At 44.1% G+C, this 21560-nt stretch overlaps 1 protein-coding gene across 1 annotated transcript in view; it reads right to left on the bottom strand.

Moving 5' to 3' along the window:
* Positions 1-4879: 4879 nt before the first annotated feature.
* Positions 4880-21560, bottom strand: part of SMYD3 (SET and MYND domain containing 3) — an 805331-nt gene continuing 788650 nt past the window's right edge. Inside the window, exon 12 of the mRNA XM_062211394.1 lies at positions 4880-5202. Coding sequence (XP_062067378.1) covers positions 5101-5202 — 102 coding nt within the window. The 3' untranslated portion in view covers positions 4880-5100. The remainder of the gene's footprint in view (positions 5203-21560) is intronic.

The following is a 21560-nucleotide window of genomic DNA, read 5'->3' on the forward strand; positions in this document are numbered from 1 at the left end:
AACAAAATCTTACGATGTGGAATTTTCCACTTATGGCATTGTGTCTGCTCAAAAAGTGATGGATTTTGTAACATTTCAGATTTTTGATTTTCAGATTAGGGGATGCTTGACCTGGATTATAGATGTGTACTGATATTCATATGTCAATATATATCAACAATAGGATACTTTAAAGCTGAATAAAAGTAAACCAGATTGGGTATCAAACTGCCTGCACAATCACACAGAAAGTATAATTCAAGTAACTTTCAAACACAGCATTCTGACAATGCAACATTTTCATCTAAGGGAAAAAAATGGTTGGTAGCGGTTGTAGCGTAGCAATTTCAAACCTATTTTGTGATGAGGGAAGCAGAAATATGGAAGGAGGAAAAAGAGCAACTCTGGATGTTGGGCTTTTTTTAAATCATTGAACAACCTTTTATCCTAAACATGATTTTGATTTTATTTGACTGATATATAATCATACATATGTATGAAGTACAAAGCTTCAATATATGTAAAAATTATGCATTGATAGAATTAGAATAATTAACATGTCCATCACCTCAAACATTTATCATTTTTGGTAAGCACATTAAAAATAATCTCCTCTAGCTACTTTGAAAACACAGTATTTTATGGTTAACTATAGTCATCCTATTGCACATCGGAGCTCCCAAATTATTCCTCCTATCCAGCTGTAACATGGTACCCACTGACAGGACTCTCCGCATTCCTCTGTCTCCCCCACTCCCCAGCTCCAGGTAGTCACTATTCCAGTCTCATACTTGGAGGAGATCCACTTTTTCAGATTCTACATACAGTTATCTCTCCATACACAGCTTACTTCACTTAATTAACATAATGACCTCTCCTGCCATCCACGTGGTCACAGATGATGGGATTTCATCATTTTTAAGACTTCAGTCATGGCTGTGCTTCCCTGATGTTTTTGTTCCTCAGCCTGGACCCCAGGAAAAGCAAGTGCCCAGATCCACTCTTCCCTTTCTTTCCGTGCACTCCCATTACAACATCTGTGTGTGGCCTGCAGGAATGAAGTGCACCCTCCTTCCCACCTCCAAACCTGCAAGTAATGAGATATTTCTATGTGTCTCTCCTAATCATTAAAGTACTCTTCATCTTAAAGATCCTAAATTAAAACAGGAGCCATCTGGAAGATCCCAATACCCAGAGATGATACAAACTGAGAACCAAAAACAATAACCATAGTTACAGACGATTTGAGTTTTAAAAAGGAAAGAAAAGGTGATGTCTTGAGCTATACCTTTGAGAATGGATGAATTGAGATGGAGAAAAGGAATTTATTCAGTGTTACCAAGTCAAGGGAATGGCAGGGAAAAAGGAATAATCCAGGAGGTCTGGATGGAGAGACCACATCCAGCTAGAGTGGCAGGTGCAGGCAAGAATCATGAAATCCAAGATCCGACGGTTTGAGGCCAGGAATGCCAGTCTGAAGAATGGACTTCGGGTGGCAATGGGGAGCCCCTCCTAGTTTTGAGCCGAGGAGTTACAAGAGGAAATGAAGCAGGTATTTTCAGATCACTAGTCTGACAGCTGTGCTGGTGGGATGACAGGTGAGACTTGCGAGGTCTCTGCAGTAGCTGAGGAACGAGGTGCTGGCAGCCTGCTAAGGGACTGGGAATGGTAAGAAGCAAAAAGGCTGAAATTTTAAAAGCCCTTCAGAGGACGGGCAGCATCGATTCCCTTGATAAAGAAAAATCGATGACTGAGTTTTTGTGCTGAAGAGGGGAAGGACCGTGACGGTGCTGAGCTGAACAGGGAAGGCACCGAATTGGTTTTGAATATGTTGACTTTAGGCCAACAGCATTTTAAGGCTTATGAACCTCAGAAAGCCAAGACAGCATCTCAATTTTGGAGTGTTGCTGGTCCTTCTCCTCCACCAGTTCAATCTCTTACGGACCTGAGGGAAAAGGAAGGTTCCAGCTTCTTCCAGAGGCTTCCATCAATGATTGCACCTCGTGAGGATTTTATGACGTGCCATAGATAATTCCCCCAATCTTCTCCCTGTGGAATCCCAGTGGGCTACTCTGACTGAGTATAACATCAACTCCTGATTGAGCCAGAAAAGAATCTTCGAGACAGAACGCAGGGGCAGGCTCCCACGTATGGAATTTCTTTCACCCCCGCAGTGCAGCCTGCCTGCGGGGCCTCTGTGGCCGTCTGGCGCTCTGGCCGGGGCAGAAGTTACGTCCACAGCATCCATCGCGAGCAGGCTTTCCAGGCAGCCTTCCCCCTTGCACTCCTGGCATTCGTGTGGCACGGCTATAAATTACGCCCAGCGTGTTCATTTTCAGTTTAAATGTGTTCTCATCCCAGAGGAGCAACTAATGGCGTCAAGTTACTGATGTGAAAAAAGCCTGCCGCTACAATGACTATGGATTAATGAAATCGCAGTCGCCGAGGCTGGGGTGGCAATAAATCGTCAGCCGCTGGTGACATGGCTTTTAAATTATGTACTCCATCCCTTTCCCCTTCTCCAAAATTATTTTGCTGTAAAGTTGTTTGGTAAACGTTTACCTGGCTTAAATGTTTACTTTCTATTAAAAGTTGATAGAAGCAGGGCCTCCTCCTCTTAGGAAACTGGAAGCCGCTAAGAGGGATTTAAAAGCCTATCATGCTTTCTCTAGGAGGCGTGAAGGCAAATCTCTTAATCCAGGATCATCACTGACTGATAAATTTCATTCAGAAAATTGGCAAACACAGAGTTCTGTCAGTGAACTCTTCTCATTGGGCATGGAAGTTACTATCCAACCTTTCTTAATGGGTTTTTTTTGTTGTTTTTCTATTGAATTTCAGAAAAGGTAGCAAAGTAATTCCACCAATGTTTCTGCATAGCAGCAAGTCTATTTTCCATTTGACAAAGGACCCCAGGGATTTCAGTGATAGACACAGGAGTCTGATCCCAAGCAAACTGTCTTTGTTTTTCTAGGAGAATGGTTTATCGATTTCGTCATATTCATGAAGTGTTCCAAAACTCCAAAAAGGTTTAGGGCTACCCTGGTGACTGCATCCATGGCTACAATTTCCTCCACTCTACATACCCATGCCTTTGCAATGGGGCTCCAGCTCATCCTATTCGGAAAGAGGAGTATTTTCTCCATGCTTTGTTAGCAAACGTAACGCATGAAGATGTGAAAAGCACTTGTACATCGGGGTTTGCCGACTTACTGCGCCTGGAACTGCAGCCATGCGATCAAGGCTGGGCTCCCCTAATGAGCTACACGCACCAGAAAGTCTCCCTTCCCCAGCTGATCTGCCCAGCTGCAGACAATGAGTGAGCCCAACGAAACCAGCCATACCTGGGTCATACCTGGGTCAAACCAGAAGAACTGTTCAGCCCAAACTGCTGACCTCCTGAGTTAGGAACTAAATCAGTGTTATTTTGAGTCACTCATCTCTGGAGCAGTCTGTTATATAAAAGCTAACTTCACAAGTGCTGTCCAGTGTGTGTTTGGAAGATGATGGCATGTCTTAGTCTTTGTATTCTCTTTTCCCAAGAACACAGAAACCACTCCGTATGTATCTGTTGAATTGGGTAGAACTGGCATCTCAAAAGGACAGAGTGAGTCCCTCTCTGGGTCAGCCAGTAAATGAGGAGGGATTCCAGGGCACCTGGCCCCAGGGCTCAGTGTCCTGACCTATAAAATGGGGCTTTCAAAATACCTACCTTGTTGTGCTATTGTGGCTCAGACACTGCAGGCTTTAGAGATGTGCCCGATACATGACAGATGGTTGCTCAAGCAGAAGCAAGCTTATGAAGAGGCTGTGGCGCTCACAGGGTGTCGTGCACGTGCTGATGATCAAAAGCAGTCAGCAGGTGCTCAGCAAGTAGACTCCAGTCCCCAGTTGTCCACTTTCTCTGCTGCAAAGCAAGGTTGGCATCTTCACACTCCAGCCGATGTCCGTGAGTCATTCTGATGGCACTGGCTGCCACGGTGCTACCACATGGCCTGAGGATTTGCCACTCCCTCCGGGAGGGGTGGGGAGAGCTTGAGAACAGGACTGAGCAATGTGGGCTGCTGCCCTGCATCCTGCTATCCCCCTCTCGTCTTCTCATTTGTAAAATAAATGTGGAAGATGGTGTGCTCTGTAAGCAGCCTTTAGGCTGCAGGGATCCAAGAGCTTCAGTTACTACCAGAGTCTCATCTAAGCATGAGAGAACACTGCTCACAGCATCACTGAGCCATAGAAGAATTTATTGATTTATTTTGGGAGGAGGAAAAGAAAGATTTTCTGTATTTGTCTGAGGCAGAAAAAGTGGCCAAAGAATTGGGAACTAATAAAGAGGAGAAAGAAAAGAAAGCAAGTGTGATTTGAGCTAGTATGCTAGGACCTGGCTTACTGTAGGATACATGCGAGTATCATGTTATGCATATCACACAAAGAACCACAGATTTGGGAATTACAGGGAAAAAAACTGCAAGGGAGAGAAAGTATGACATACACAAGGAGTTCTAAAATGCACACAGGAAAGACTTACAAAGAGCCATGAAGCATTCACAAACATTTTTTGCATTAAGATTTCCTATTATTTTTTTAATAACATTTGAAATTACTTCTTCTAGGATTTAGGATAAAACTTTTTGAAAATGTATTTAGAAGTAAACAATGGACATAAACATCATTTATCACAAAGAACAGAAACAGTCTCAAAATTCTGTTTCTTGCCAAAACAGTAAGTTTTTGCTTAGAAGCAAATGTGAAAATAGTGACTTTTATTAAATTATCCCTACATATGACCAAAGAGAAAGTTATAACTTATTCTGTCATGCTTTTATTAATATTTTCTATCTTGAATATTGATATCTTAAACATTAAAACCACCAACGAGTGAGCAAAGAACACAATTACTAGATGGGAATTCAACAATTCATTAGTATTTATTGTAATTGTGCTTGTCTACAACTAAGGATTCTCATAGTTTGCAAACTACATGTCTGTTTTATTTACCTACATAAACACAGAACAGCATTTCCTGTAGGGGAAGGTCACACAAGAAACAGGGTATGGAGTGCGTGACCTCAGTAAGGCATCCAATAAAGGTGTGTAAGCCGTCTCTCCCTCTGACGAGTTTTCCTAGGACGCTCTTATGTTGGCGTCGCATTCTTCTAAGAGGAGAATCAGATCTTCAATCAGGCTGTGTTCTCTGCCATGTGTCACTCTCATGATATCAAAAGCCTAAAGAGAAAGGACAAAAGTTGGATTAGATCTAAGCAGGTGGGCTTTGGCCTCCTCCTCATCTTGTGCCTGTGATGCCTGGGGCCTAGAGAACCCTACAAGTCTAGTCTACAGGATGAGCATCTCTGACAGGCTCACAGCACTGGGATTCTCCGAGACAGAATACGAAATGACAAGGTGACTGCTGGATATAGCCTATGGCAAGTTAACTCACTACTTGAGTTACACAAGCCCCAGTAACCAACAATGATCTTCAGGAATTATGAGTACACAGAACTGGTGGGTAGTTAGATTTAAGAGCTACAAAAATGATTAAGTCATATGAAAGATGAACTATCGGCTGGCGCCACAGCTCACTAGGCTAATCCTCTGCCTGCGGTGCCAGTACCCTAGGTTCTAGTCCTGGTTGGGGCGCCGGATTCTGTCCTGGTTGCTCCTCTTCCAGTCTAGCTCTCTGCTGTGGCCCAGGAAGGCAGTGGAGGATGGCCCAAGTGTACCCGCATGGGAGACCAGGAGGAAGCACCTGGCTCCTGGCTTCAGATTGGAGGCCCTTTCTCTATGTCTTTCTCTCTCACTGTCTAACTCTGCCTGTCAAAAAAAAAAAAAAAAAAAAAAAAAAAACTATGAAGCTGCCACCTTCCCTTCCTTCTTTCTTTCCTTCTTTCCTTCCTTCCTTTATTTCTTTCTTTGTAAAGTAAAATACTTTCTTTCTAAAGTATTTCTGAAATCTGGGCAGGCTTGTGACTACCTCAACAACAGTACAGTAGAAGTAAAGCTATTGACTTTCCTTTTAAAAGATTTTTTTTTTTTATTTTTGACAGGCAGAGTGGACAGTAGAGGGAGACAGAGAGAAAGGTCTTCCTTTTTGCCGTTGGTTCACCCTCCAATGGCTGCCGCGGTAGGAGCGCCGCGGTAGGTGTGCTGTGGCCGACGCACCACGCTGATCTGATGGCAGGAGCCAGGTGCCTATCCTGGTCTCCCATGGGGTGCAGGGCCCAAGAACTTGGGCCATCCTCCACTGCACTCCCTGGCCACAGCAGAGAGCTGGCCTGGAAGAGGGGCAACCGGGACAGGATCAGTGCCCCGACTGGGACTAGAACCCGGTGTGCCGGTGCCGCATGGTGGAGGATTAGCCTACTGAGCCGCGGCGCCAGCCAAGATTTATTTCTTTATTTGAAATTCAGAGTTTCAGAGGGGAAGACACAGAGAAAGAGCGTGCTTCCATCTGTTGCTTCACTCCCCAGATGGTCTCAACAGCTGGAGCTGTGCCAAATCGGAGCCAGGAGCTTCTTCCAGGTCTCCCACATGGGTGGCAGAGCCCCAAGCACTTGGGCCATCTTCTGCGGCTTTCCCAGGCACATTAGCAGGGTGCTGGATGGGAACTAGAGCAGCCAGAACTCAAACTGACCCCCTTCTGGGATGATGGCGGCACTGCGGGCTGTGGTTTTAGCCATTATGCTACAATGGCAGCCCGAAAGCTACTGACTTCTGAGGTTAGGTCAAAAAGGCCACACAGCCTCTGCCTACTCACCAGTGTGTCTGCTCCTAGAACCATGAGCTTCCTGCCATGAGGAAGCCCCAGCCAATGGACACATCATGTGTAGGGACTCTGCCTGGCAGTCCTAGCTGAGCTCATCTTTAAGTCATCCCAGCCAAAGCACCACACATGTGCATAAAGATGCCCCAGAAGATTCCAGGGCCCAGCCAGCAGACAGCCAGCTGTAAATTCAGATAGCGCGTCTTTCCAGATGCAACGGCAGAGGCCGTAGAAAAGAAAGGCATCCTTATCGTGCTGACCAATTTCCTACCCACAGAATCTGTGAGCATCATTTGGTAGCTGTCTGGCTCCACTGGATGTAGTTCATTAAATGTAGGACCAATTGTTATTTCTTAGGGCAATAAATAAGCCAGAACTCTCTCAAAAATAGTTCCTGTAATAAATGTTAGAAACAATATCATCCTGTGCTTCCAAAACATGGGCTGAGGTGGGATGGGGAAAAGAAGGGGCTAGAGCCACTGCATTCAGTGTGGAACGTGCCGTGTGGACGCACACAGGCAGGACTCTGGTGGCTGTGCAGCATCTGGCCAGGGGCATGGCAGGTAGTGTCCAGGCTCGCAGCGCGGGATGCACCAGAGCATCCACTGGGACCTTCAGAAGAGATACTAGAGCCCAAACCCCACAGATGATCAACCGGAACCTGCTCTGTGGGAATAAGGTCTGGGCTCCAGCAGATTCTAAAGTGCCTGCGGGGTTGAGAACTATTCACACCGCAACTATCAACAAATAATTCATCTCAAGTAATAAATCATTATTTAATGTCCATGTATAGCCAGCATAACGACCATTCTTATGGTTGTGTACAATTAATCCCATTGTGCTTTTAGAATATTATTTACTAAATCACTCTTGGAAATTCAGATCACTTTCAGTTGTTCACCATGGTTTGGTTCAAATCTGCCAGCACATGAGGTCTGTTTGCTTTGTTTTTGCCTCCGTTGAATATGTGTTTAGGATAGATTCCTCCAGGTGGAATTCTTGGCTCTGAACATCCTTAAGGCGGCGGAGAGTTTAGAGCCGGGAAGCACGTTTGTGGTCACATGGTGAGACTCACTTGTACAGAGGAGGACTGAGGCCCGCAGGGACAAAGTGCTCAGCTCAATAAGTGCTTTCAACTTGCATTCCTGCCTTTTTGCCCCTTTAAGTATGTCCCTTTAAGGCTGGTAGAAAGGAACACACACAGATGAAGGAGGTCTAGACTTAAGCTGCTGAGACAAGGAGAACAGAGACATGGAGGGAAAAGCCTACCACGTCACATCCTGACTTCAGTGTGGGGGCGAGGGCTCTACACTCAGAGCCCCCTTGTGACCCAGTGCCCTGTACACCCAAGCTGCAAAGCCCCCCGGAAAGGGGGACTAAGATGCATTGAGCCTGCCTTGTGGTGCCTAGTGTCTTGTTACTTGTGTTTGCAAGTAACCCTGATAGGAGGGCTGAGTTGGGCACAGCCCCCACGTTGCCGGCAGCCAAACCCTGTGAGCACCTTCTGGGCAGAAGATTAAAAACAACTGCCTGCTGCCATCTGGGGGACACACGCCTCACTTCCTACTCTTCGCTGTGCTACCTTGGGTCTGTTCTGGACGCATAAGCTCCGAGGCAAAGACCTATTGTAGAGAGGAGGGGTTCCTCGGATCAGCAGGATCCTTCATGAGGATTTCTCTTCCTTGAAAGCGGTTCTCTTCCCTTCTACCCCACAGAGGGCCAGATGTGCGTGTGATCTGGCAAAGGAGGAAGAATGTGCTAGAAACTCACCTGAGGAACTCTGTAGACAGAGACAAACCCTTAGCCCTGAAAAAAAATTTTAATGGCCAGGCCTACCCGAGAGTCCTCCCACCCTCCTGTCCTCACAGGCACCCTGTGCGGCTGAGGGCTGCCTGGGTTCTCGGGAGAGCTCTCTGGCCAACTTCCTTTTGTGGCCTCCAGGTTACGTCTCTCCAGGTTCCTCACCTGGAGAGCAATGCGAGCTGTGATAAGACTTGATCCAGTGGCTACTGACAAAGCCATCTTCTTGTCAGTGATGACAGAAGGTTCACTTGCAGGTTTTCAGACATATGTTTGACTCCAATCTTCCTTCCTTGTTACTTTCCTTCCAATTCTACTTTTAAGTTTTACTTTCTCCCCCTCGGCAGCATCAACAGTAAGGTCTTCTCTCCTCTAGGGCCAAGGTAATCCCTGTTGATACAGTCTTCCTGTCCACCTAACAGGCAGACCTGACCGCCTTAGGGAGTGGCAGGTGCCCAAGTGTCAGCAGGATGCCGCCAGCCTCATAGTCACTCTGGAATTGCAGAAGTGGAAGCCTCAGGCCTCACACCCACCTACCTCCCAGCCTGCTTCCTTCAGGCAGGGCCACAAAGACCACCCAGCGCAATGCTCTCCTTGTGGAAACAACTGCTTCTCAAGGCCACCTGGCTTGTGTGACCTCTCTCTCAGGACTCAACCCAGTATCCACCCATGGCTGCACTGCACAGTCTCCACTTGCAAACAGCCTGCAGTGACCAAGGCGAGGAAGCAGAGGTTCTGCTGGACAAGGTTCCAAGGTACTCCAAGGGGCCACAGGGATCTTCCTAGTCAAGACACTGCTGGCTCATCTCACGTTCTCTTACTTGGTGGTGAATGTGGCACTGGAGGCAAAGGTAGGGTAGGGGTGTGTACTGGTAGGATTTACGAAGCTAACATTAGAGGATCATCTGGGTAGACCCGGAGAGGAAATGGGTACTGATGCAAGCAGAGGACTAACGTCAAGAGAATTTTTAAAGATCTACATTATTTGTCTAAAAACTGGAGCAGGATGTGATTAATAATACTGTAATTTTCTCAGTGATGGAGTGACTGCTTTGTGTGTGTATGAGAAAAAGAGAAATAGGATTTGACATGCTGGCTAGACAGCTAGTGCCCTAGGTGTCACCTGGACCCACAGGTGAGCTGGGCAGACGGTTTCCAGGGATGACAGAAGAGCCCTGTGTGTCTCCTGGCACAACCCTTCAGCCCAGTAGGAATATGAGGAGAGCTTCCCCTCACCGCACCACCCTGCTCCAAATTAAGACTCAGTAGATCTCAGACAGGCAAGAGCAACTTTTTCCAGCAGCTCCGTGTCTCTTCCTTCAGCCCCTCCCACACGCCACACACATGCATGTGACAGAAGACGATTCTGGTTTAATTTCCTGCGGCAGCATACAAAACAGATTAAGGAAATATAAAATCAGAGCCAGCTTGTGTTGGGAAAAGCTTATCTCTTTCCATTAAATTTTATTTTTTTAATGCTAGCATTTAAAGAGAGCCTGCACATAATCTTCACGGAGGGCTCCCTTGAAGCTTCCTGGGGAGTGCTGCACCCGCGCACAGACTCCAAATGTCACACGAGGAATGGCAATGTAGACTGCCACACGACAGGCACGCGGCTCCCTCGGGAATAGAGGGGACCCCAGAAACGACTTACATCCCATCCGTCTTTTTTGTAAGTAATTTCAGAATTGTGGTCATATATTACATAAAATGAATTAAGTCTAATAGTGATTTAAAATTGGAAACAATATAGCTTTCATATTAATTTTTAATACAAATATATTAAGCTTATCAAGGATCTCATATACTTTCTACGGTGAGCCTGCAGAATGCAATAAATGAGTTCCCCAAGCATGATTAAATATGGATATAAAACCAGAGGAAACACTACATGCATGATAAGAACCTCTGGCATCAGATCGCAACGAGGAGAAATGCAAGCACATTTTCTCATGCCCATCTCAGAGTGAACGAAGACAGGGGAGGGCAGATCTAGGGCATTCCAAATGGGAAATGGAAGAAGCACCAGACGCCCAGACACATTATGCAGCTCCAGAGCCACAAAAAGCTCTTGATAAAGGGTAGCAGAGAATCTCAAAGGCTCTGATGACCTCTCTGAGCTCAGCAGCACCCCTGCTGACCCCACTCCACTCTACCTCTCGAATAATTCTCCAAGTATAGATTCCAATGGAGAGATCTGCCCTCCAGGGAGGGAGGATTTTCTTAGAACATCCATCTATTCATTCACTGAATATTGTCTGAGCAGCTGTAGCGATTAAGACTTGGCCCTTGCCCTGCAAAGAGTGCTGGCACAGTCAGGGAGACAGAATTTAACTACCAGATCATTACAGCGGAACAACGTGTATTAAACAGACATGCAAAGTGCTGGGGTGTCCAAAGGAGGAAGGGACCGGGGAAGCCAGGAAATCCTCAGGAGGAGTTGCAGATATGATGAATTCAGTCTTGTGACTTTCAGGGGGTAGTAACTATTCTAGAGAAATCTGCTGTTGTGCCACCAAGTTCAATCTACTAATGCCAATGAATATTAATTGAGCATCTGAGAGACCCTGAAGAAATCATATTTCCTCCTTGAGCCTCAGTTCCCTCAACTGAATAACCAGGAGACTGAACAACCCAGGTCCTAATGTGTTGTACAATGTACCATGCCAGACACAGAACTAGCAAGAATTTGGGGTTATTTCCAAATATTGATTTCTAATTTAATTTCATTGTGCTCAGGGAATTTACTTTCATATTTACTGAGATTTGTTTTATGCCTCAGAATATATTCTACCATGGTATATGTTCTGTGGATAGTTGAAAAGTATACGTGTGTGTGTGTGTATTCATTCTGCATTCTGGGGTAGAATGCTTTGTAAATGTCAGATTCTACCGATTACTGGTGTGATCAATTCTTCTATATCCTTGCTACTTTTCTCTCCAGTTTTCTATCAAGTATGGACAGAGGCTTTTTAATATCCCCAGCTATACTTTTGGTTTTGTTTACTTTGATTCCATCAGCTTTTTTCCTATGGCTTGCAACTGTGTTGTTTGGTGCTACAGATCTAGTACTACTGTTATCTTCTTCAAAGACTGACGCTTTTTCACATACAATATCACTCCATCTACAGTAACATTTTCATTGCTCTGAAGTCTACTTTATGTGATATTAACATAGCCACTCCAACTTTCTTTTGACTGTGCTTTCATAATATACTTTTTACCAACCCTTTACTTTTAGCCTGCCTATATCATTAGAGTTTCTTATAAACAGCATACACTTGGGTCATTTTTTCCAAAAAAAATCTGTTCCACAAATGTCTTTTAATTGATACATTGAGATAATGACTTGTTGTTTACATAAACTACTTATATAAAATACATTAGAGTTTAAGTTTACCATTTTATTGTTTTCTGTTTGTTCTACCTTTTTAATTTTTGACTATTGTTTTCTTCTTCCTGCATTTCTGTGGGTTACTTGAACATTTCTTAGAATTTTGTTCTACAGTTTTGGGTTTTTGCTTTTGTTTTGCTTTGTTTTTTAGTATAACCCTTTATATGACTTTTAGTGGTTGCTCTCTCTAGGCCTCACATCATATATCTTATCTCACTGTACTGGTCTCATCATTTGACCAGCTCTAGCCAAGTGTATAATGTTATTTTCCATTACACCCTTCATCTGCCCCCACTTGGAACAGAATTGTCCTAAATATTCCCACTGCATACATTTAGAACTACTTCAGCATGAGAATTTGTGCTTCATCTGTCAAACAAAGTAGAAAACTCAAGAAGAGAAATATATTTTACCTACCCATATTTGTGCTTATTCTGTTATTCCTTCCTTCCTGGGGTCCAACATTCCTTCTATCATTTTCTGTTTACAGAGTTTCCTTTAGTCATTCTTTCAGTGTTGGTCTCCTGGTGACAAGTTCTCTTTAGTTTTCCTTCATCCGAGAGTATCTTGATTTCCCTATTTTATTCCTGAAGGACATTTTGGCTGATTACAGGTTTTTGGGTTAATAGTTCTTTGCATTCAGTAGTTGAAAAAAAGCTTTACTTGCATCTGACCTTCTTGGTTTCTGATGAGAAATTATTATCATTCAAAATGTTTTTCTCTTATAGATAAGCTATCAGATTTTATTTTTGTCTTATATTTGAGTATGAGAGTCTTAGTGGATTTCTTTGACTTTATTTTTTTGAGGTTCACTTAGTTTCCTGAATCTGCAAGTTTGTTTTGACAAATTTTGGAAGTTTTATTTTTTTAAACAATTTAATTATGGTAAAATACATGTAAATTATATGATTGATCATTTTAATCATTCCTTAAATATACAGTTTAGTGACATTAAACACATTCACACTGTTATGCAACCACTTCTACTATTCATATCCAGAATGTCTGCATTATCCTATACTAAAATTGTATGCAGGTTAAATATTAACTTCCTATCCTGCACATTCCCGCTAGATGCTGCCGAGTGCTGCTCTGTCTTTATGTATTTGATCATTCTAAGTGCTTCATATAAGTGGAATCATGTTTGTCCTCCTCTGTCTGGCTTATTTCATTCAGCATAATACCTTCAAAGTTCATCTAAGTGTAGCATGTGTCAGAATTTCACTCCTTTTTAAATACTCTATAGTGTATACACCCCAGTCTGAAGATGGCCTTTTTACCCTGTTGATAGTTTCCTTTGATGCACAAAAGCTTTTAATTTTGATGAAGTCGAAATTGCCTATTTTTTGCCTTTTGTTGACTATGCCCTGGTGTCATATTAAAGAAATCATTGCCAAATTCAATGTCATACACCTTTCCCCCTATGCTTTTAGCTGGTTTTATAGCTTTATCTGTTATGTTAGGTCCTTGACCCATTTTGAGTTACTTTCTGCATTAAGTATAAGGTAAGGTTCCAATCTGCATTCGTTTGCATGTGGATATCAATTACAACACTATCATTTGTTGAAGAGATGGTCATTCCCCAATGAGTAATCTTGACATCCTTGCTGAAAATCATTTGAACACTTGTGAAAGTTTTATTAATGTGCTCTTTATTTTATCCCATTGTTATTAATAGATTCTTTATTCCATTGATCTACATGTCCATATTTATGGTGGCAACACAGTCTTGAGCTTCTTTGTTGTAAATTTTTTAAATTGAGATCTATGAATCCTTCATTTTTTTTCCTTCTTTCTCCAGACTTTGGGCAGGGAGAAGACTGGATGTGAGCTGAGGCACTCTGAAGTTCCAAAGGAATTTTTGGAATGGATCTTTCTATCTTTACAAACAAAGAGTCACTTGGATATTGATAGGGATGGCATTGAGTCTGTAGTTCACTGTTTGTAGTATTGACATTTTAATATTGTCTTCCAATCCATGAACATGATATGCTATTTTGTTTATTTATGTTTTAATAATGTTTCATTTTTTTTAGTGTATAAGTCATCTCTTTGGTTAATTCCTCATTTTATTTTGTGTGGTAGCATTACAAATGGAATACATTTCTAACTTCCTTTCTGGATTCTTCACTGTCAGTGTATGGTCTATGTGTGTTGATTTCATACTCTGGTACTTTGCTGAATTCATTTATTAGTTTTAACAACTGTCCAGTGTGGAATCTTCAGAGTTTTCTACATATAAGATCATGTCATCTGTGAGCTGACATTGATTATACTTCTTCCTTTCCACTTTGGATGCCTTCATCATTATTTCTTCAAGTATTTTTTCCACCCAACCCTCTTTCACTTCTCCTGGAACTCCAGTGTTGAGATCTTTTCTACTGATCCACAAGTCCCTGAGGCTTTGTTCATTTTTTTTTTTTTTTTTTTGACAGAGTGGACAGTGAGAGAAGAGAGACAGAGAGAAAGGTCTTCCTTTTGCCGTTGGTTCACCCTCCAATGGCCGCCGCGGTAGGCGCGCTGCGGCCGGCGCACCGCGCTGATCCGATGGCAGGAGCCAGGTGCTTCTCCTGGTCTCCCATGGGGTGCAGGGCCCAAGCACTTGGGCCATCCTCCACTGCACTCCCTGGCCACAGCAGAGAGCTGGCCTGGAAGAGGGGCAACCGGGACAGGATCGGTGCCCCGACCGGGACTAGAACCCGGTGTGCCAGCGCCGCAAGGTGGAGGATTAGCCTATTGAGCCGCGGCGCCGGCCGCTTTGTTCACTTTTACATGGTTTCAGTCTTGTTTTCCTCTCTGTTTTTCAGATTGGGCAGTTTCCTTTGTCCTTTCACAAGATCACCAATTTATTCTTCTGCTCTCCCTATTCTGCTATCAAGCTTCATTCTGTTTATTTTGGTTATTGTGTTTGAGTTTGTAAGTTTCTATTTGCCCCTTTTTTATTATTTCTTTACTATGACTTTCTATTCTTCATTAGTTTTAAAGGTGTTTATAATTGCTCTTTGAAGCATTTTTTATAGTGGCCACTTTAAAACCTTCATTTGATAATTCTAACATTTGTTTTGCTGGGAGTTCATCTCCCCATTGATTGCTTTCATTAAGACTGAGAGGTAACTGGCACTTGGTATGATGAGCAGTTTGATTGAAACACAGATAGCTTGAGTATTCTGTTATGAGATTATGACTTTCATTTAAACCTTCCTTTCTCTGGTATTACTCTGGCAGAAGAGGAGGGTGATACTTTGTTAATACCAGGTGGAAATGTAAGTCCAAGTTTTCCATTTGGCTTTTCATGGCTACTGGACTTAAACTTCCTGGTAGGAATTTTCTGCTTATTTCCTTTAAGAGGGCTTAATCACAATGCTTGTACTTTACCCATTGTTTTCTTCCTATCTTCTTTCTCTTTTGGTTGAAAAACACACTTCTGAAACTAGTATTTTCTATGTGGAAGTTTGAAGTCTGTAAACCACAGAGCCAGGGGCTCCCAAACAACTCTTGGAAGGTGTCAATGACAATTACATCACACCACCTCTGCACGCCTGCCTACCCTCCTCTCCCTCCCACCTGCTCACGTCAGCTAACGTGTGGTGATACACATTTGGAGGAGTGCTTTTTAACCTGGAAGCCACTGGACACTAAAGGCTTCGGAGGGCCTCTGGGGTCTCCTCGTCCATGGACTATACAACACGCATGTGATGTCTATTTTTCTCTTGTGAACCCGTGGTTTGTTACCAGATTCCTAAATAAGCACGTGATCAAAGAGGTGAAGAATCACAGTAGCAGATTAAGAAATGGGAACAACAGAAATGCATGCTCAAAACCAGCTACTGTAGGAGCATGTAAATCTGGTTTTAGGCTGCACAGAGCCTAAGTGATTGGAGCTTTGGCTCTCTCTGGATGCGCCAGAGTAGCTGGTAACTATGCAAAAAGGAAAGGAACAACATAGATTCGTGGCCTGCTCTCCCTGACCAGATGTAGGAAAAACTAAATAGATGCTGAAAACATAAAAATGCTTTGAAAGATAGAAAGAAGTTAAAAAAAAAAATCAGTGCAAAAAGATTAAATCTAGATTTTTTTAAAGAGGTCATTGAGGAGAAAGAAGAATGACTTTTACAACTTGACTTCTGCTAAGAAAGCATTGCTAACAAAGCAGCCATGCTGAAGCCGGGGTGAGGCAGCTCACAGTATACAGAGCTCACAAAAAAGAAACAGGCGTATTGACAAGACAGCCCAGATGGGGACAGTTATTCTTGAGATCCAAGAAAATCAAATTAGTGGCAAACAAAGTCCCTCCAAAATAATAAATGGAAAGAAATGAATGTAGACTAGAGACAAGAGAAAGCAAGAGACGCACACTGTGAAGGGATCCTAGGACTGTCCTGTGGCAGCAATGGTTAAGCATTGCAGCTGAGCCCAGTGGAGCTGGAAGTCTAAACCAAATCAGAGCTGGCTAAGTGGATTCCTTTCCTGGGGGAGCCTCGCGCCTAATTGAATCTGTAACCAATTTGTTTCTGAAGCTTCTCCGATTTCTGTTCCAAACTCAGGCTTTGAAAGCCTTATTCAGGCTATTTCCTTCCACTGTTTCCAGGGTTCGAGACAAGAAAGAAAACCTAGGGGGTACCTGTTCAAAGAGAACATCAGTTTAAGGCAAAGAACGTAGCCTCCCTGTCCCCTGCTCCGAGTTCTGGAGTCCTGAGAAAGCTTGGAAAAGAGGCTTTCCAGACAAAGAAACGGACCTAGGAATTCTTAGAGGGATGGGCACGACCAGGCTGTCCCTCTGCTAGACAATGCTCTGCAAGGTCATGAAGAGACCCGGTCCATTAGCCAGAGCCAGAATAAGGCCAAAGTGGAGCTTTTAAAGTCCACTATCCACTAAAACAATTCATTCATTGGAGCATGTATCTAATAGAAGTTGCTGTGTTTGGGGCTTGTGTGTCTGGGTTAGACGCCATGAGGAGATACAAAAGGTAGACAAGAATGAGGGTAGCTTGAGGAATTCCCACTCATCTTGGGATGACAAAACACACCACCGAGACTGCTGGGGAGCAGTTATACATCACTCCTCAGCAGGAGAGCAGCCACACAGCTATAAGCACAAGAACTAAAGGGACCAATCAGTGGAAGAGTGACCAAAAAACTTCCTCAAACACTAATATAATAATCCATAACAGGCTTGAATGCTGGAGACTGGCAAGTTCACTCTCATACCCCACCTTATTTACTTCTCAAAATGAGTCTATGGGACAGGCATTAACCTCATCTTACAAATAGGAGTTGGAGTTTTATCTTCATGGGGTTAATGAGAGCTAAGTATGGAAACTGGAGCCCCTGGAAACAGGATAGGGGCTCAGTACCTGTGCCTTCCTTGGTGCCAGAGTCTCCAGGAGGTTCTGAGTGAAAATGACTTCAGTGGGACCAATGTTGTGGCATCGTGGGTTAAGCTACAGACTGCAATGTCAGCATCCCATATGGGCCCTGTTCATGTCCCAGATGCTTTACTTCTGATCAGCTCCCTGATAATGGGCCTGGGAAAGCAGCAGAGGATGGCCTAAGTGCTTGGGACTGGAAGAAGCTCTTGGCTCCTGGCTTCGGCCTGGCACAGCCCTTGCTGCTGCAGCCATTTGGGAAATGAGCCAGCAGGTGAAAATCTCTCCCCACCACCCCTTCCTGCCCCGTAACTCTGCCTTTCAAATAAATAAAACAAGTATTTAAGAAAAAAAAATAATTTCAGCAAGGAACTCCAGCACCAGTGAATTCCCTCTCTTGTACATTTGAGTGGCTACCATCACTGACTGACATCAGAGGCTCTGGATGCACACCATGTGGGATTCATTGTTATCGATGCTGATGGAAATCTGTCTCAAATAGTCATTTCCCAGGTGCTTTTCTGCCAGTGTGGCCCAGGTTGCTATGGTAACTGCCCAGGAGGCTGGTGGAAACTCTGCCCACCGTGGCACTGGGAGAGAACACAGGTGAGTGTCGGACCCTCGCCAGCAAGGGTCCAACGTAGTCACAACACGGTCACTGTTCATCGGTTCTCAAGGAACTTTTACTTGTGGGGGCAGAAAGAAAGCGGGAAGAGGAGAAGAGAGGGGCCCAAGGCGTGACGGCCCGCCCAGATCCCAATGTCCCTTTATGCTAGTATCATCCAATCAGATGAAAGGGCGTGTATAGCCTCAGGTCGAAAGTTCATCTGTTTCACCTGGTTCTTCCTAGTTTATGCAAAGTCCATTGTTTCATCTGTTTCACCTGGCTGTTTTCGTAGGCCTTGTGGTCAACCGATTGCTGCAAACCATGTAGATGAGGAGGTTCTCACAGGTGGCCAGCCTGCGGTTCCCCACAGCTCCCCATTTTTTGTTATTTATGGCACAGAGTTGTGCCTGTCTTAGGTTCCCAGCGATGCGCCACCTGCTTCTTAGGTTGCTAGGGGCACTCGCCAGTGATTACCCGTCTTTGGCTACCGCTTCATCATGCTAGGCCATATCTGTTGCTGAGGGTCAGAGCGATACATAGCAAGCATAGCCTGTGGGACCACTACAGATATTTAAGGAAATTTGAAATTCAAGTCCTCAGGACAACAAAAGTGATTAAGCAAGACATCAAGTAACAATGTTAATGCCATTTACAAAGGAAAAAACTGATACAAAAACATTCTTATTACACAAAGCTTAGGTGTTAGCCTTGAATGTAACTTTCAAAATACCTTCAAATATATCCAACTCAGGTCACTTTGCCGATTTGCTGCAGTACAAATCACATGCAGCGTCTTTTTTTTCCTTAAAACAAAACAATTCTTCAAACAATACTGCAAGTACATCACTAAACACCATGAACTCGAGTTTTGCCATACTTTTTCCTATTCAAAAAACTTACAGTATATAGAGCTATAGCCAATTCATTGCAGTTAGCTACCACATAGTCTCCTATTCCCCCTATTTGTTTATTAAGGTTTTTAAGTACAGGTGAGTCCGTTCAATTATTGCCTGCCCTTGGGGATTGTTAACATGCTTTATGCCAAATTCTTTTAAGAATGTAGCAAAGCAGGCCAAAGTGTACGCCGGCCCGTTATCTGTTTTGATAATTTTGGGCGCCCCCCAAGTGGCAAAGGACTGTAGACAGTGTTGAATAACCTGTTGAGTTCCTTTGTTTAGAGCCGTGGTTGACACACAATTCCAGAGAACGTGTCCACCGACACGTGCAAACAGCTCTGGCGTCTTTGCATCTGCGTGTTTTTAAGGCATTCTTCAACCTTCTGTAAGATTGCCGCTGTATGAGGTGAGGCGAGCTGTGAATCGCCTTCCAAGATGTTAAGCAATGGGCGCATTTCATCAGTGGTTAGTTTACAATAAGGCCATATCCAGTTTAAGTTACCACATGATTTTTGGAAGTCATTTAAGGTCTTAAGTCCTGCGGTAAATATAACAAAATCTAAAGTTGCCACAGTAGTTGGTGTTAACCTTAGTCCTAGGTACTGGACCACGGTGCCCTTTTGAATCTTTTCTGGTGCAATTTGTAACCCCACCGTCTGCAAGCATGAGGTTAGCATGGTAAACGCTCTTTCTAGGGTGCCTTCTCTCGCAGCTGCCAACAACAGGTCTGCAAATGAAGTTGCTCTAAGACATCCCTCCCCCATAAAGTTACAGGGTTGCACACACGGAAGGTTGTACTTTGCCTGTGGTGCCTTCTTGATCTTTCCAGTCTAGCACTTGTGCTTCGGGATTGGGCAACAGCGGTGCCTAATCCTACCAAGGTGTTATCTCCTTCCTGGAGGGGCCATGAAGGAGGCCAGTCTTGTTTGGAGATAATACTAACATCTGCGCCTGTATCTAACAGCCCCTTGATTGCCTTTCCTTTGATAATAAGAATCCATAGTCAAGAGTCATAGTGAGGGCTGCAAAATACTTTCCTTGATTACCTCTAGCATCCTATACAGGGCTTATTATTAGCAGCTGAGCAACAGGCTGCAATGGCAACAGCTGCACTATCCCCTTCGTAGATTGGAACATTACTTTGAGCTGTGAACAAGGCAACTGAATAAGCCCTGTTATAACCACTAACCCCTTTAATGAATTTGTAGGCCTTCCTATAGTAAGGCCTAAACCGTGGATATCATCCTTGGGCTCTCGAGGTTCCACATCTATTGCCTGGATTCCCATTTGAGGTGTTAATACTAAATAGTTGGTGGCTCGCAGCTCTGTGCAGTAAATGCTTGTCTGGCCACTTAATCTGGTGGGCGATAGAAGCGGATTGCCTGCTTTATCTTGCTTGGAATAGCACTCATTTGCCCAATGGTTGCCTTTACTGCATCGAGGACACAGTCCTGGTTGGCGTCCCGATTGTCTCTTCTGTACATTCCCTTTTCATGTGACCTTCTCCACACTTAAAACATTTTCGTCCTAGCCCGTTCCTTGGAATGACCTTCCATGCCCTCCGGGCTAGTTTTCTCACTTGCATCAAAACCTCATTAGGGCATCTAGCCTGGGCCTGTTTGTCATTAAAAGCTCCTTCCCCATTTAGCATATCCTTGTTCCAGGCTGGCTGACCGCTCCTAGCGTTATCATGGGCCTGAGCCCTCTCTCGAGCTCTCTGTAAGCCGCGGACTAGAGGAGGAAGTCTCCCCCACCAAGCACTGCCTTGGAGCTAGTTTGCAGCAACACAGGGGAACTCCTCTTATGGGCAAATGTGCTGAATAGGGGGGTGCAGAAGGAAGGGGTCTCTCATCCTCCCTATCTCTCTGTCCCGACCCAAGTTGGTCCTCTGTCTCCATCCTTTTTGTCTCTGTCTAGGCTCCCAGAGATTCTGTTTCCTCTAGTAAGTCAGCCCCTTCATCTAAGAGGGCTGCTATTTCCTCCGAGTCATTATGGAGAGCTTGGTCGATCAGTTGCCATAGCCTAAGGACTTCAGGCGATTTCTCTGCTGTCCTCAATTGTCTTCCAACCCTACGCCACTGTTCCTGTTCTAACTCACCGCTTTACAGCGCGGCTGCTTTCACGGGCGTCCCCACTACTTTTTTTTAAAGACAACTTGGTTGTCGAGGAATTCCTTTTTTCTGCGGTACCAATCCTAGACTTTACTGCCTAGATTCCCGTGTTTTCCACACGTTCTAATTTTTTTCCCGATACCCTAGACTTTACCGCCTAGATTCCCGTGTTTTCCACACGTTCTAATTTTTTTCCCGATACCCTAGACTTTACCGCCTAGATTCCCGTGTTTTCCACACGTTCTAATTTTTTTCCCGATACCCTAGACTTTACCGCCTAGATTCCCGTGTTTTCCACACGTTCTAATTTTTTTCCCGATACCCTAGACTTTACCGCCTAGATTCCCGTGTTTTCCACACGTTCTAATTTTTTTCCCGATACCCTAGACTTTACCGCCTAGATTCCCGTGTTTTCCACACGTTCTAATTTTTTTCCCGATACCCTAGACTTTACCGCCTAGATTCCCGTGTTTTCCACATTCTAATTTTTTTCCCGATACCCTAGACTTTACCGCCTAGATTCCCGTGTTTTCCACATTCTAATTTTTTTCCCGATACCCTAGACTTTACCGCCTAGATTCCCGTGTTTTCCACACATTCTAATTTTTTTCCCGATACCCTAGACTTTACCGCCTAGATTCCCGTGT

This window comes from Lepus europaeus, chromosome 14, assembly GCF_033115175.1.
Source record: "Lepus europaeus isolate LE1 chromosome 14, mLepTim1.pri, whole genome shotgun sequence".
Taxonomy (NCBI): Eukaryota; Metazoa; Chordata; class Mammalia; order Lagomorpha; family Leporidae; genus Lepus; species Lepus europaeus.